At 43.4% G+C, this 16,691-nt stretch overlaps 1 protein-coding gene across 1 annotated transcript; it reads left to right on the top strand.

The window, feature by feature from the left end:
- The first annotated feature begins 5,691 nt into the window (after positions 1–5,691).
- sbk1 (SH3 domain binding kinase 1) lies at positions 5,692–16,050 on the top strand. The gene is made up of 4 exons (XM_008296644.1): positions 5,692–6,042; positions 13,402–13,643; positions 14,307–14,509; positions 15,223–16,050. The coding sequence occupies exons 1-4, from the start codon at positions 6,005–6,007 to the stop codon at positions 16,048–16,050; spliced, it is 1,311 nt and encodes a 436-aa protein (XP_008294866.1). The 5' UTR covers positions 5,692–6,004.
- Positions 16,051–16,691: the final 641 nt, after the last annotated feature.

Below are 16,691 nucleotides of genomic sequence, written 5' to 3'. Positions count from 1 at the left end.
TAACAGTTCTACTGAGCAGCAGCAGTTGCAGCACAAGGTTACAGGCGCGTCGTTTAAACGTCATCAGCTGGTCTGACCAACCGCAATGAGCCAAACAGAGGCATTCTGGGTAATGTAGTCACACATTTTTACACATCGTTACGTGGAAGTGGACAGAAAAGTTAACACTTTTATTTATTTGTGTGGGTCTGTCAAAAAGCTGATTGATAAATTGATTTCTGATCATTATTTTTAAATCTAATATATGTGAAAGATTTATTAGTTCAGGAAACTTTATAAAACCTACTTAAATACATAGAAGCTATGCATTTATTTAATACCTTTTTCAAAGTGCAATATAAAATTGTAGCTCTACACCAACTTAATCTCACATTTTCCACTTTCATTACATTTGGCATTTCAAGACTGACCACTTTTTGAAACTAAAAATGCCAGAAGCATAAAATAAGTAAAGTAAAAATATAGGAGGGGAAAAAAATCAGCAAATTAGTGGCTATTGATTTGTGGGAAAGGGTGGAATACAAGTCCAATATATATGTAGCACCTCATCATATACAGAGGTTATCAATCAGTGCTTTATGAGGGAAAAAAGGAAAATATGAATACAAAAAAATGTTTAAAATACAACAACTAAAAGAACAGGCAAGTTTAAATCAGAACTTGAAGTTTAATAAATTAAGGTAGAGATGAGTATAATAAGGTAAATAGGTCAGTTTAATTCATCATGTAAAATAAAGTAGATAAAAGTGCAAGAGAAGCTTTTAAAAATGTATACAAACAAGTATAAATCAGGACCTGAAATAAAATTAATAAAAGTATAGTCAAGTTCAATAAAAGTATACAGAAAGGTTTGCTCATAATCTAAAATAAAACAAATATCGACATATTTTAAATTAGAATTTAATGAATTCTAAATGTGGGGAAAAAATTGACTACTTGGAGCCAGCAATAAAAGAAAAGCCTTTAACTTAAAAATCTAAATTTGAAGGGGATCTGATTCCAGCAGCATAGTAGCTGAAACCCATTTAACAATGTTCGTTTGGGACCTAACAGTAGCTGACTCGCCTCTACAGATCTGACACCGACCAGGTTTGTACTCAGCAAACATCTCTCTGATATATTTTGGACTTCTGAGCATTAAGAGACTTGGAGACCGTAAGTAGGGCCTTAAATTCTACATTGAACTGGAAGCCAGTGCAGAAATCTAAGAAGTGGAGTGATGTGTTCTCTCTTCTCGGTGCTTCTCTGTGTTCTAGCTGCAGCATTTTGAACGAGCTCCAAATGTCTAATAGTCTTAATGGGAGGCCCTGTCAGGAGTGCTTTAAGAGTTCACTCTGTCAGAATTAAAAGCATGAATGAGCTTTTCTAAATCTTGCCTGGGCACCAAGTTTATCATCCTTGCTGCCAAAATGATGATTTTGTTACTGCGTTGATGCAACCAGCAAAATGTGGGTCCTCATCAGTGATTACACCAAGATTTTTAACGTGGGTGTTGGTTTTTTAGTGCCCTAGATTCTTAGCAGTGAGCGCCAGGCTTCCTTTTAAATTGCCAAAAGGAATTATTTTTGGCAAAAAAAAAAACAAGATATGGCTGTGAGTTACCTTTTTTCTGTTTTTGGATTGTGAAAAAAAGCTGTGAAAAAAAAAAAGCTGTTGTGACTGCAGTCAGAAAGGCATTTTACCATAAGGCAACGAGGTGAAACCACAGCAGAGGAGAGCTGCAGGATGAAGCTGGAAGCTGCTGCTGTGGAGGGTCAGAGAAACGCCCAGAGGGGTGAGGCTGCTTTGTAGAAGCAGCAGCATAAGCTTGCTTTTCTTCTGTGCCAGGATATTACTCACTGTGTTCTCTAAACGGACAACAAAATCTTCCTACTGTACCTGCTGTTCAAAGCAAGTGTTGCAAAAAGTTTCCAGAGACTCAGTTGGATTGTTGACAGGGAAAAGTTGTCAAAGTTATTAATGCTAGAAAGTCTTTGTGCTTTTGTGCACACACGGAGATATGTGCTGCATCTGCAAAATGAGCTAATCTGGATCTTGTTCTACTTTCATCCCACATTGTCCACCTTTTCAAATGACAAAATCTATGATTAATACAACTCAAATTATGCTAGATTCAATTATTATTAAATTAACAAACACATAATTTGGCATTAGGACTTTGTTACGTACTCTGGTGGTTGTCCAAGAGAAAAATGCAGCAACTTTTTCTCTATTTGAAGAGTTCATTTGCAAAAACAGACAAACAAACTCCATTTTTGTAGATTTTCCGAAAACTTAAAATCAAACTGAAGTTGAGTGGATTTGACTCAGTAGAAATGACATGACAAAAATAGAGATAACTTCAGTTTGATTGTCTCAGGTAGATGATGGAAAAGTGGGTTTTCTGAAGGTTTGTGAAGATGGAGTTATCTGTTTTTGCAAATTAACTCTTCATTTTCTTCCTGTTGATCACAGAAAATCCACAGTTTCTAAACGTTATGCCATCCTAAATGCATTCTTTCTGCAGGTTTTGTAACCCTGCTCTAAAAACACAGCAGGATTAAATGAAAGTCTAATCTGAGAGCAGTTTCTTAGCTCAGAAAACGACCCACCTCAGCTCCAGGCCCCACGATGACACTGCAGCTTGTATTGCAGCCAGGAAACAAAAGTAAACTTTACATGATTTGAGAATACAGAAAAAAGAAAAAAAGAAAAACAAGGCCATCCCTTTGCAACAAGAGGTGGAAAAGTTTAGGTGACACATAAAAAGTGAAAACTAGGACGTGAGTCTGCTGTCTGCAGAAGTAGTGAGAAAGGAGGAGGAGGAGGAGTCCTGCTCTATTTGTTCACAGCTCTGAGGTGTGTCCCCCCGGTGTGTTTGACCCTTCATGCTCTCCGCTGTCAGCCCACAGTGCTTGACCTTCACTGTGATTTATGACAGCCCCGTTCCCACGATAACCCGGAGGAAACTCTCGCAGCCTGTTGGCCTGACTCTGCAGCGTGAGACACCTGAATGTCTCCAAGAGGTGCTGAAGATGCAGCTATTCAATATCCACCCATCTACCACAACACGGATTTAAAATAAAAAAAAACAAAAACAAAAACCCCTCAGGTCAAATTATTTAGTTTCAGGAAACTGTAAGATCGTATTCCCTTCTCCTGCCTTATTTTCAAGGCTTCATTCTTCTTCCTTTCCTGACCTTGAACTGCTTCCCAACAGCTTATCTTTCACTGTCATACAGCTTAAGTTTGCTGGAGAAAAAAACAAAGCTGACTAATTCCATGTGTGCTAAATGTGTGCAAACAGAGACTCTCATCCACACTTTTTTTAGACTAGCACCTGAATTTGCAACTGCTGCCGAAATGTATTCAAAACTCTCTCAAAGATGTTTTAGATCCCCTCACAATCAATCATCACTGCGAGCAACATTACATAAATTAAATGCCTTTGCATCTCTGATTGCAAGATGAATAATTCCTTATAAGTGGAAAGATGAAACACCGCCCACACATACTCACTGGATTAGAGATCTTATGCAGTTTTTTTCTGCAGCTAGAGAAAGTTAGATCCACCCTGATGTGATGTATAATGATAAATTCTATACAGCCTGGAACATTAAGAGCTGCAAACTCGATGCAGCATCTTGAGGAGGATTGGAGTTGTGCAGCAAGTCTGAGTGACCATGGTATAAGATATGTTTTTGTTTTACGTCATTCTATTTAGTCATTTATTCAACGCTTTGTCCAGATTTCTTCAGTTGATTTTTATGAACTCACGTGTTTTCTTTTGTGGGGTCATGTTCAAGGTTGCATCAGTTGTGCATACTGGACAGCTAAATAACAGTTTTCTGCCAGATTTTGTTTTTTTGATACTAACTTTTACAATAGTGCGGCTAGAAAAAGTACAATCTCAAAGGTATTCCCACAACTAAATGAAATACATGGTTGCAAGATGAAACAAAAAAATGTAATTCACCAATTGAGAAAAACTTTTTAAGTTGCAAACATTATTTTGATGGTGTATTGACATAACTGCATCAGCTTCATTGTAATTTAAACCCAAATTGCTGCATTTGTTAACTTAAAGCTAATTTAAAATGGATTTAACTTAATGAAACTGAGTTTAGGATTTCAGGTCCCCTCCTCGCTTAACATATCTGAATAATTATATCTGATTATTGTGTTTTAGAGGGTGTGTAGGCTGGACAAATACAATACAAAGGACAATTCAAAGGGAGCGCCATTTATTTTGCAAACAAATTCTATTAAAGTGATAAATTTGAGAATAATTTTAATTGTGATATGACTGATCGTGGACTTTTGCACGGGGCTTTGGCTTTACCTGTTCGTGGAAGTCATATTTAGTGGTGAAATTTGGCCATCCTGCCCTTCAGTTTAGCACAATCTGATTGAATTGGAAACAAGTTTCAGTTTGACTGTTCAGCTGGACAGAAGTTTTCATGTGTGCCACGGGGAGAAAAAGCTTCATTCAGTTTTATTTTCTTATTCAAGGAAGCGTCGTCAGCAGGTTCCTGTCTTACTGACTCGTCTTTTGGTTCCTAAATATATTAATTAAGTACATACCACTTAAAAATTCTCATTGGAACAGCTTAATAATTAGGAGTAAGTACTGGAGTGACATTAAAAACTTGGGTTTATGCTACCAATCATTAAATAGGGGTAATAAAAATACTTTTGAGTGCAGATGAAAAGCTAATTCCTCCAACTCTGTGTAGTTTGTTGGTTGAACAGAAATTCAATATAAGCTGTCAGAAGTTATTATTCTTTACTCATTGCTGTTATTTTCTAGAGTGCGGAAAGAAAAGTAAATGAACATAAGAAGCGGCTCCTTGATTTAATGCGACATCTGGAGTCTGAGGTAAAACCCAGATTGGAGAAAGTGCAGCATCAGTCTTTATGTGTTTTTCTGTGGGAATCAACCAGTCTGGAAAAAAAACCACCAGTCAGCCCATCTGATGATCTTTGATGAGGAAGCACTGTAAGGTTATCCCTGTTATGTCAAGGCTGTTTTCTACAAGTCCAATCTGTTCATGCTGGCAAACAGGTCTGGCAGGAGGCCTGTTGTTAAACATGTACAGTAAAGGGGAGCTGCCAGGCCAGTGAATTAATTGAAAGTCTTGCCTTGCTGTTACCTAATAAGGACAGTTGGCAAAGTCATCGTGTGAAGTCGACGCACTGGAGGCCATAAGCTGCTGAATTATGCAAGAGTGGAGCAGCTTGTTCCTTCAAAGCATGAATCAAAAGTAAGGAAAAAAAAAAAAAAAAGAAGAAGAAGCTCCTGGACACATTTAGGTTGGATGATGGTTCGGGTTGGGAGGCACTAGGACCCGGGACACGTGAGCGTATTAGTTAGCCAGAGGGTGGAGACGGTGAACAATGAAGGAGCTGACTGGTAGGACCAGCACAGGAGCAACATCTGAGACACCCTCCTCCTGAAACGAGCCCCGCCGGACCGACGGACAAAAACAGACGGACGGCAGGACGCGCAGCCGAGTCCAGGAGGAGTTTGGGAACATGTAGATGCGTCCGTGCGCGCTGCACAGACCACTGCCTTGCTTGAGTCCCCCTGCGTGGATGTGAATGAATGGGTTCGCCTCAGTGTGTGTGTGTGTGTGTGTGTGTGAGTGAGTGTGTGTGGTGCTGAACTGGGTCATGCGGACCACTGGAGGAGCGAAAGATAAACACGCAGCCTCCTCCCGCGGCTTGGCAGGTTGAGATGGTGGGCGCTCAGAGGAGGGATCCCAGCCTCGGCATCCAGCGTCAGATGCTGCTTTTCATTCAATCCGCCTCCAAAGAAAGTCTGAAGAGGAACAGGACAGTCTTTTGTCAGCTGTGAACCTGCAAGGTTTTTTTTCTTTTCTTTTCTTTTTTTTTTTTTTGAAAGAAAGACAGCAGTTTTTTTCCCTCTTTCTCTCTCAGCGCTTGCGAGTGACCGGAGGAGAAGCTTCCATCAGGGCGCATCAGAGCCGAGCGGAGCGCAGCAGCAGCTCTGCTCGCCGAGCGGATGCAGGACCATGGAGGAGAGAGACAGGTCGCCAGCAGGTGAGTAACACCTAGATTGCACCCCGAGGAGCCTGAAAACCGGGTCAGTAGACATGATACTGCAACCCTGCAAGGAAACAAAGATGAATGATGAGTTAAGCCCCTAAATATTGTTTCCTGCTTTTGAATGAATGAATTCCACTGATCCTGTGTAACTTAGTTTTGCCTGAACTTTGACCCACTCACAATAATATCCATATATGAATAATACATCTGCCTTTGCACAGCACTAAAGCCTCAATGTCAAGCTATTAATATACAGCACCACCGCTTTATTTATCATCAGGCTATGATTAATTCTAACTACTGAGCTACTTCATTTGCACCCACATTATTCGTGATACCTATCTGTTTCCCACTCTGCTCTGATAGATGGGCATCCGGTGTTCTACTCCACTTTTATTTTTTATTATCTTAATGGCCCCTTTTTATGCTCTGTCCAGGGCAGACAGGTGATATCTCATCCTTAATGCAGTCTAATGCATTTAAATGAGCAGCTCACTTGATAGAGCGAATCCTGCGTGAAAGCAACTCTGAATAATAGACTCCAAACAGCAGCACAAGGATTTTTTTTTTGCTTTTGACACAAACATTGTGTTAGTGTGAAGGAAGCAGCACAGAAGAAGGCTGGGATTTTTTTTATTTTTTGCTTTGGCAGAGCTGTTTTCTTTAAAGTTTAGACGAAAATCAAGAGTCAACATTGCTCTGTGAAGCAGGGGATCTGCAATATTGATCTGTGAAAACTTCGTACAAACAGAGCACCGCCTTTGCTGAAAGCCATAAAAACAATAGAAATGCTAATGTGGATTCAATTTCTAGAACTGATAAAGAAAAAAATCAACACAATGATGAGCCGCAATCTTTAATGAAAGCGGGCCACTGCGCTTGGTAAAGTGGGTTATTAACAGAGCCACATTGTCTGAACATTCTTCACAAGAACATTGTGGGTGTCCACTACTCTGAAGTACTCCTGCTAAAAAAACACAGAAGACAGCTGCAGTATGAGGGTTTTATATCAAACACCAGACACAGGCAATGACCCGCACCAGCTGGCATGCAAACTAAAACCCACTTTTGCCCCGAAAACTCAAAAGAAATGTGCAGTTTTTATGATGAATTCTGGCAAACTGAGCTTCAGTCTGGTTGTTGCACAGACACGGCTACTTGAGAAAGAATGTTGACGATTAGGACGCACAATTTTACCCTCCTGCAGATTGCATCCTAACTTGCCATCGTCTCGGTGAGAACAGCTGTCTAATGACTCCCCTGTCAATCAGTGCACATATTGTGAACCTCTGTATCCTTGGGTTATGTGAAAGGCGCTCAAAAACAAACACCCTCCTCTTATTAACATACAAACTAATGTGAATATTCAGTTTTTTTGTATTTTCCATTTGCCCTATTGTGGTTTTTGATGATTATTCAATTTTAAAAAAGGTTAAAATATGTTTGATTCATGTATGTTTTTGCTCACCAGTATACGTGATGGTTAACATGCTTTCGTGCAATTAAAGCATTGCTGAATTTAGAGAGAAATAAAGAGGAGAGGGGGGGCGGTGTTAGTGAATGCAGCCTCAGCAATCAACATTGATTGTGGTTGGAGGCTATTGTGTATGAGAAGGATAACAAATCACCATATACTGTTAGTTTGCCTTCAAGTGGGGAGAAAAAAATGGTTTTAAAAGATGCAACGTCCGCCTGAGCGCTGCCGTTACATCATTTAGCTACACCCCCATTTAGACCCCATTTTGCTGAGCTCCTATTAAGAGTCACATTTCCTCATGTGTTTGACATCAAAGGGGTGCAGCCTATGTGGAGCTGAGGAGGGGGATGCTTCAGTTCTGTCTCACTGGATTCCCCCCCACCCAACCCTCACTCTTCTCTCTCATCCTCATCACATGAAGCCTCCCTATTATAACTTGAGGTTACTGGATTGTGAGATTGTAATGGAGTTTGAGAGGGGGGGGCTTAGGTACAGTATGTTCCATGGGTAGCTTATTGCGGTGACTGATTTTTTTGCAGGACATCACAATGACGGAGATGGTGACATTCATAATCAGATGAGTGTGTGTACTCCCAAAGCCTTAATCCTGAACTACAGTAATGATGCATTCTGCAGCAGCATCTATTCTTGGTGTTGTTTTTCTTCTTTTTTCCATCACCGTAGCCACTTTTTCTTTGACAGTTGTCAACATTGTCCTTGTGGTATCATTCCTCGCAGCTAATCTCCTCTCTCACTCACTGTTTGGGAGCATTTAACCTTGGCTCGTCCCTTCCTGGGTCTTAGGTCATCTCAGCAGGAGGCGACTGCCCGCCAGCGTTTCCTCCAGGGTCTGTCAGCAGGCAGTCGCCCTCGAGGGGGGGTTTGTGACATACAACATGGAGCAAGGAATAATGGGAAGGGGAGTCAGGAGCACGTTATATAGCCCCAGCAGGGATCCTCCATATGGGCAGCTGGGCACAGCTGAGAGCGAGTGATTTGTCAAAATAAGAGTCTGTGGCTCAGGCTGCTGGTTCACCTATCAGAGCACAGCAGGAGCTTTCTTCATCCTGACGGAGGCGTGAAACCCACCGACTCAAGACGGCGATTCTGTTTTTTTTTTTTGTAAGCCTGAGAAGGGAACAGAGTGTCCTAACTGCAAGTGGCTGTCACGAGAAAGCCCATTTTGTTTAGATCGAATGATACGTGTTTTCATTCCACCCGTCCGTGGCCGAGACAACAGGGAATGAAATGCAGATGGACAGATTGGAACAGATACCATCTTTACGTTTTTCAGTCCATGCAGCTACTTTATTTTCCGACAGACAGCGAGATAAGCCACATCAGTCACATCGCATTTCACTCACTGGTTTCACTTTGACCCAGAGGCAAGGCGCACTGGGCATTTTGACAGTAAATTGGACACGAGAGATCAGTCCTCACCCATAATGACTCTTCTGCCGAGAGCAAAGCAACTAGTCCATTAGTAATAGAGAGAGGTAGGGACGTGAGGCAGGCTCTGCAATCTATTTATTTCTTTCATTAGTCCCTTGTTTACATTTTCAGGAACAGATAAAAGGGAAAGGAAGGAAGCGGGAATGAACTAAAAAGGACAGTGTGTGTGTAAATCTGCTGACTCTGACCTCCTTCTCAGTAATATATGCTCCGTGTGCATAAAAAAAAACATTTGATGGAGCGTAATAGCCAAATTTTCATCTTTTTACAAACCAAATCTCTGAGATGTGAATTTGTATTCATGCTTGAATCTTGCCCCTATAAAGTCTTTATGTAGTAATCAATGTCACGTCACAGTCCATTACGACTGTATCATTCGCACAGTTTGCACTGGTAGAAGCAGTAGCTCACTGAATGCACAGTTATTGTCCCTGATGAGTCCCATGTCAGTACGACGGATAAGATTTGCCTGCTTCCGAGCTCTGATTTCTAACAGTCGTGAGTTGTTGACATTACTACAGCTAATCCTTGTAGAACAAATAGATCTGTCGAGAGTGTTTCTGTGAAACTGTACTTACATCGATCAGCCACAACATTAAAACCACTGACAGGTGGCGTAAATAACATTGGTCATATCAGTACGAAGCAATGTTCTGCTGGGAAACCTCACATTTATTAACCAGGCATTTAAGTGGACCTACCTCAGCATTGTTGCAGACACAGCAACCCCCAAGGTGAAAGCAGTTGGTGTCCCCCAGCAGGAACGTGAGTCCTGACACATCACAACAACTGCTCAGGAGGAGCTCGAGGAACAAGACTAAGAGCTCGAGGCATTGACCAAGCCTCCAAAATCCCCAGATTCCAATCTGATTGAGCATTTTTGGGATGTGCTGGCACAAACCCGATACATGTAGGCCCCCCAGGATCTGCTGCCAACATCCCGGTGCCAAACACCAGAAGATACCTGCAGACGTCCATGTGTTCATGACAGTTTAGAGCTGATTTGGTGACACAAGGTGGACTTACACAATATTAGACAGGTGGTTTTAGAGCTGTGGTTGATCGGTGTAAACGCAGTGTTGTTTTGAATCAAATGCTAATATTGTGTGCTCTAAACATCAATGCTAATATGCCAATGGAATGTTTATCATGTAGACCACCCTATTTCATGGGGTTAGCATGTTAACACAAAGTGAAGCTGAGACCAGATTGTAGTTTTTTAAGAAATTAACCCAAAGTCTTAGGTCAAAGGATCAACACTATTTGAACAATTCATCCAGGGGGGAACACGAATGGAGATGTTTAATTCAAAACCACAAATACCAACCTCATGGCAGTGCGCTAAAGGAAAAGTGATCCTCTGGGAACCGATTAAATCAGTACAAAATTTCAAGGAAATCAACGTAACATGTTTCAATCTTAACTAAAGTGATCCTACTGACGTGCCGACATCACCACCCTTAACGAAACGTCTCTGGCAGGTCTAAACATGGAGCTTATCTCTTTCAGAACAAAGCCGAAAACTAGTCCTGTCGTCTTTGTGGAACAAGTGCCACCTTGATTCCAGAGTACGAGTTCAGAGGGTAGGAACACATCGCACAAGGCACATGTTGAGAGCACTCTGAGGCTGCAACAAGAGATACAGTTGCCAGTGGCATCACAGGCTTCATCTCTGCTCTCATCTACAGCTAAGTGTTTATAGAACAAAAGGTCAACTGCTCCTGCAGGTTAATCTTATGTGGGGACACGTGGAATCCGCCACAGCAGGTTTCCAGAAGCATTGTGTTGGCTATAATGAAGCAAAACTGCACGTTTTGCTTTTTTTTTTTCCCGGGAACAATGTGGTTTTAAGCGGGTTATACTGCAAATACACTTATCTTTGTTTGAATAATTGCTAAATGGAGCGCGATTATCAATCTGTATTTGCAGGGAAATTAGTAGCTGGAAGACTGATTGTTGGCTCAGCGTGAAAACCTTGTATCTTCCACCCCTTTTAGGAATCAGGAAGACAGGCTTGTTTTCACACTCTGAAATGTCAGAGGATTTTTCCATCAAACAACAAACAGAAATATAAACAACACAGGAACAAGCAGTCAGCTCAGGGATCTGTTTTTAAAAGGCTTGCAGATGATTAACAGCGAATGAGTCTTGCTCAAAAAGCACCCCCTCTAGACATTAAACTGTGCCTCGAGCCAAATCCTCATCTGTATGTGGAGCATGTGCAGGTTACCTTGTCTTTAGCTGCCTGAGAGGACAGCGGAGGGGCAGAGGGCAGAGCAGTGGGGCATGTGGAGGTGGTCGAGCACGAATGCTGAGTCGTGCCGAGCTCACAGCTGCTCCCTCTCGGAGGTGGGAACACAAAGGGCCTTTGATAGAGTGTCACCGTGCGACTGATACACCGGACCACCCCTGCCTCGCTCAAACACAAACACTCAAATCATCCCCCCAGAAACGGCATAACTTCATCCCCACACCTCTGTGGAGCTGTGCTGCACTTTCCGCTTCACATTTAACAGCGTCATCGCAGCTCCGGAGAGGACCTCCTTTCAAACCACTCATCACATTTTAGGACTCTTAATCCAGTTCTGCAAAGGAAACGGAGGAGGGGGAGTTGTCTTTGTGGGAGCTGAGTAATGTGATTAGGATCCGTGCTAGAGCGCTGCACATTCTGCCCATGGAGCCGACTGGAAGGAGCGCCAGTAAACAATCGCTCCCTTTGCTCCGCTCCCGTTCCCACTGATCTGGGCTGTGGGGCCACTCAGGGTGGGCGGTCAGAGGAAATGTGCTTCCAGTCTGTCTGTCTGTCCTCTTTTAAATGTTTAATCACCAAACCTGGAACACAAACCGGCCTGGACAATGATCAACTTTTTTGTGTTGACTCGCTGACGGCTATATACAGTGTGCACGCTCAGCATGAGTTGGCTACAATATTCATAGTGTCTTATATAACGATCTCCACGGTTAAGATAAAATCAAGAAGCAAGTGTTATCGGCAGAGATACATACAGTACACAGGGCATTCGTTCTATTTGCAGTCTTGGGGAATTTTTTTTCTCTCTCTTTTAAAGAAAGTGTTGAGCCAAGAACACAAGGCTGCAAATGGTCGCGTCTTATTTTAGTTCCCACTGTCTAATAGCTATATTTATCACACTCTTCCCAGCACCTTCCAAATGTCTCAACTAAACTTCCTGTTCCATGTTTTCACCAACTGTGCATTTGGTGCATCCTTTCTACTTTGATTCACCACAATGTACCCAATAGACACATTAATGATGCTTTTGTTTAGGAGTTTTGGTTTAAACCAGTGGTGCTAAAAAAAAACAAACCAAAAAAAAACAGGCCGCAGGAAAAGAAGAACGAAAAACAAGGCGGTTGACTTCCACTGATGGATGAAAAAGGCCATCAGCAAAATTGTTTGTGCTGATTTGGTGCCTATTAGTATTGTGCGTGTGCATGCTGTGCATGATTGGATGATTAAATCTGATTTCGCGAGTGCAAGGAAAGGGGGGCTGAAGAAAGACACAGGCAACGGTGTAAGATCATTAACGTGATCTGCTTCATTTCATCAAGAGGTCTGTTTCGTGCTCGATACTTTATTTTGTTTCACCATTTGCTTAAACACAGTGGCGGAGACATGCACAGCCACTCATCCCTGATATTTAATTTGCTGTCAGCGGTGTGTGTGTGTGTGTGTGTGTGGTTGTTATGTGTTTAGTGTGTCTGCCTCGGTCTGAGCTTGCAATTAAAGCAGCTATATCTTTACCCTCACAGGATCAGTTTGACCTATTTCAAACTTGGCACTTCTGGAAATCAGCAATAACTTCTCTGTTGCAGTATTTTATTTTTCTGCTTCAGCAATTTGCCCAAAAATACTCAGAGCAACCACAGTGCAACCAAATGTGTTTTCAAGGCAGAATAAAGCAACCCTCTTTTCTCATATCCCCATTAATTATTTCCCTGTATGAAAAATGTATGTGTGTGTGTGTGTATATATATATATATGTGATCAAATCAGAGTGTTCTCAGTTTATGTGTGGCTTATCTCAGCAGCAGTGTGTACACCTTGAGACTGCCAGCTCTGTCAGTTTGTTTCCATTTGTTAGTCCTTCTACCTGGTGTTATTGATTTTCCCATAGCTGTCTGCCAGTAAGTGCTGTCTGAGAACAGTCATAGCTGAAAGCCGGCCAGAGTGATCTAGACAAACAGCAGGAAGTCCAATACATTTACTGAAAGTTCCTCCCCTGTCGATGCCTTCCCTGAATTGATTGCATGGAAATCACAGTCCGTTAAAGCCTTCCTGATTTATCTGTCCTTTAGAGACCAGAAAATAAGGATGTGATGCAACAGAACAATCTGTCACGTCCACATACATCCATGTATGAACTTCATCCCTGACTCTAAGCAGTATCCTCCTGTCCTGTCAGTCTGCCCCACAGCGTCAAGGCGAGCCTGTCTCTTTCTCCATCTGGACCGGGACGGGTGGGAAGCGGCGGGGGCTCCCCTACATCCAAAATGGGCTACTGTGGAGGGGTGCCAGTGGAGGACATGCAGGCCTTGGCTATCACCTCGCTGTCGGCAGCAGATGTAGCCAAACAGTATGAGCACATCCGCGAGCTGGGGAAGGGCACGTATGGAAAAGTGGACCTGGTGGCGCACAGGACGCAGGGTGAGTTGGTTGAGGCGCTGAGGTTTTTAAAAGCTCTTTATCCTCTATCCCTGCCTTATTAATATGTCTTGACTGTCAACCAGCTAATAAAGCTGAAAAATTGAAACTTAGGTTTGCAGATTGCTACAATCTCAGCATCCACACTGTGCCAGCATGCCTCACAGCTGAGCATAACCAGTTAAGGCTGATCAGCATGCCGTAAAGTCTCAAGGCGCTGCGCTGAGAAATTAGCACAGCTAGAAGGGTTTGTTAAGGATTTTTTGAGGTTTACTGTTAAATCTCTGGTTGTAAGAAGGTTAGAGAGCTGGCTCAGTCTGACTGCAGTATAACTAAGCTTTGTAAAGTGGTGCAGAGCAGAATGAGAGGGGCATCGGGAATCTAAAGGGCTGCGTGAGCACTACAAGAGCTTCTCCAGATGTGATTGTGAGCAGCTGGTATCGGAGATGAGATTCATTGTTTATGTAAATGAACATAGCAGCTGTCACAAAGACAGGGTTGGGTAGTCAGAAATCTCTCCCCTCAGAGTAGGTTTTGGATAATGGAGAATTTTTGATCGAAAATGTAAGCAGTATCCATCTGATGTACAGGTTTAGTTTACCAGAGCTTAAAATGTGTTTGTCTGTGTGTTCTGCATGTTAATAACTTTTTTTTTCTTTTCTTAAGGCACCAAGATGGCGCTGAAGTTTGTTACCAAGAACAAGACGAAGCTCAAAAGTTTCCTGCGGGAATACAGTCTAACAGGCTCACTTAGCTGCAGCCCCTTCATCATCAAAGTCCTGGACGTGCTTTTTGAGACAGAGGACAGCTATGTGTTTGGACAAGAATATGCCCCCGCCGGGGACCTTTTCGACATCATACCCCCACAGGTAACGCTATCATTCTTCCTCCCACCAATCACCATCCTCACTCAGCCTGAGCTGCTCCAATCAGTCACAATGTTCAGACACGACGGTTTTAACAAGCTCTCCTGGGATAGGAGCCTTGTCTTCGTCCCGGTTTCTCTCCGTGCAAAGCTCTCACTTTGCTTTAGTGCTATTCCCGTTGATGTGCTGGGAGTGTTTGACTTCAAGGTTCTTCTAAAGACTCATTAAAAATGGTTGCAGTGGAACTCGGAACTGAGACTCTTTTGTTTCAGTTTTCCTTTTTGGGAGCGTATCATTTTTCATCCTGTACTTTCAAACCTCCACTCATTATAACATCGCCTATTCTTTTTAATGGTACTGTAACACACTCACCATGAAGTTCTTTTCCAGTGTCACCTCACATAGTCTATGAATCAAATCAAAATCAGCAGTTTTTCCGCTGTTGCTGTCTCGCAATGTTTTCTGTCACCAGGGCAGTGGTGGCTTGACAGTTGAGGCTCTGGGTTACTAATCAGAGGGTCGGGGGTTAAAGCTCCAACACCGCCAAGCTGCCACTGTTGTGTCCGTGAGCATGACCCTTAACCCTATCTGCTCCAGGGAGGCCTTGTCAAAGCTGACCCTGCGTTCTGACCCCAATTAGGATATACAAAAAGAGAATTTCACAGTGCTGTAATGTAATTGTGACAATAAAGGCTTCTTCTTCTTCCTTTTCTTAGGTGGGTCTGCCAGAGGAAATGGTCAAACGCTGCATGCAGCAGCTGGGCTTGGCCCTGGACTTCATGCACAGTAAAAACCTGGTGCATCGGGATGTCAAACCTGAGAATGTGCTCTTGTTCGACCGCGAGTGCCGTCGCATTAAGCTGGCTGACTTTGGCATGACCCGGCGGGTAGGCTGCCGTGTGAAACGGGTGAGTGGAACCATCCCCTACACGGCTCCAGAGGTGTGCCGCGCCAGCCGTGCAGAGGGTTTCCTTGTGACCACCAGTCTGGACGTGTGGGCGTTCGGCGTGCTGGTGTTCTGCATGCTGACGGGCAATTTCCCCTGGGAGGCAGCTTTGCCGGCCGATGCCTTCTACGAGGAGTTTCGACGTTGGCAGAAAGCCGGGTGCCCTGTGGGAACGTACCCGTCTCAGTGGCGTCGCTTCACTGACGATGCTTTGCGCATGTTTCAGAGGCTGCTCGCTGCTGAGCCGGAAAAACGCTGCGGAGTCAAAGACGTCTTCTGCTTTGTCAAGTACGAGCTGGTCAGTGAGCTCAGGCGCAGAGCGTCTTGCCGAGCGAAGAGAGGCGAGAGGTCGAGCTCGGGAGTGTGTACCGGCAGTTGTGCCTCCTCCTCCTCGTCCACCACTTCACGTTCCTCCCACAGACACCCTGAGCCCTCCACCCCACCGGGAACATCCTGCCTGCGCCCAGCGCCGCTCAAACGTAGTGTCCTCTCCGACCCGCTGTCTCCCAGAGAGGAGTCTGGACAGCACCAGTCTCCAGGCCGAGACAAGAACAAAAGCCAGATGGTGATGGCAACAGCCATTGAAATCTGTGTGTGACCATACTAATCTTAGTGCTGGAGATAAGATGGCTCTTCACAGGGATAACAAGCTGTGAAGAGGTGTTAATGACTAGCACAGAGGACCCAGTGAAAAAGAAGAGGTACTTTAACCACAAAAGAGAAGCTCAGGATCCCATCCCAAGCTGTGGAAATGGACATCATCAATCAGTGGTGCACACTCGGACAGCTTATCACTGACATTCAATGCCATTTAGGTTTTGATTTGTGACCAAAGACTGCTTCCCAAGCTGAGAAGCCATGCAGGCAGCGTCGAAGAGTTCGCTGTTGCTCCACCAAGCAGCTCCTTCTGCCATCCTGACATTTGTGTTTCCTGCCCATACACTGTGGTGGTGCTAATGATTCTATAGTTAGATTCACTCCATGTCTCTATGCGTTAGTGCTTATTTATCTCAGAATATTAGCTCTGGGAAACCTTCATCTGATCAGGTGATGCTGCTCAGACTGAGGCTGGTGAACAGAGGGAAAACTACGCAACTGCCATTTCTCCGACTTCCTGCCAACTTCCGATGCATAAAACTTTTACAAATATAAAAAGAAAAAGACGTTAATGTAGCAGTTTGTACGAGACATCGTTTCATGTAGGTGTCTGGACTGAGACTCTCAGTGATAGGCATCAAC

The sequence above is a fragment of the Stegastes partitus genome, unplaced genomic scaffold (genome assembly GCF_000690725.1).
Source record: "Stegastes partitus isolate 25-593 unplaced genomic scaffold, Stegastes_partitus-1.0.2 Scaffold1144, whole genome shotgun sequence".
NCBI classification, from domain to species: domain Eukaryota; kingdom Metazoa; phylum Chordata; class Actinopteri; family Pomacentridae; genus Stegastes; species Stegastes partitus.
Note: the sequence above shows the minus strand (reverse complement) of the source record. Positions and strands in the feature narration are given on the sequence as shown.

What these genes read in the sequence shown, in the direction of transcription:
- sbk1 (XM_008296644.1), top strand. Translation starts at nt 6,005, where the DNA reads ATGCAGGACCATGGAGGAGAGAGACAGGTCGCCAGCAG. An exon ending in GGTGGCGCACAGGACGCAGG is followed by an intron (nt 13,644 to 14,306) that starts GTGAGTTGGTTG and finishes TCTTTTCTTAAG; the next exon opens with GCACCAAGATGGCGCTGAAG. An exon ending in TCGACATCATACCCCCACAG is followed by an intron (nt 14,510 to 15,222) that starts GTAACGCTATCA and finishes TCCTTTTCTTAG; the next exon opens with GTGGGTCTGCCAGAGGAAAT.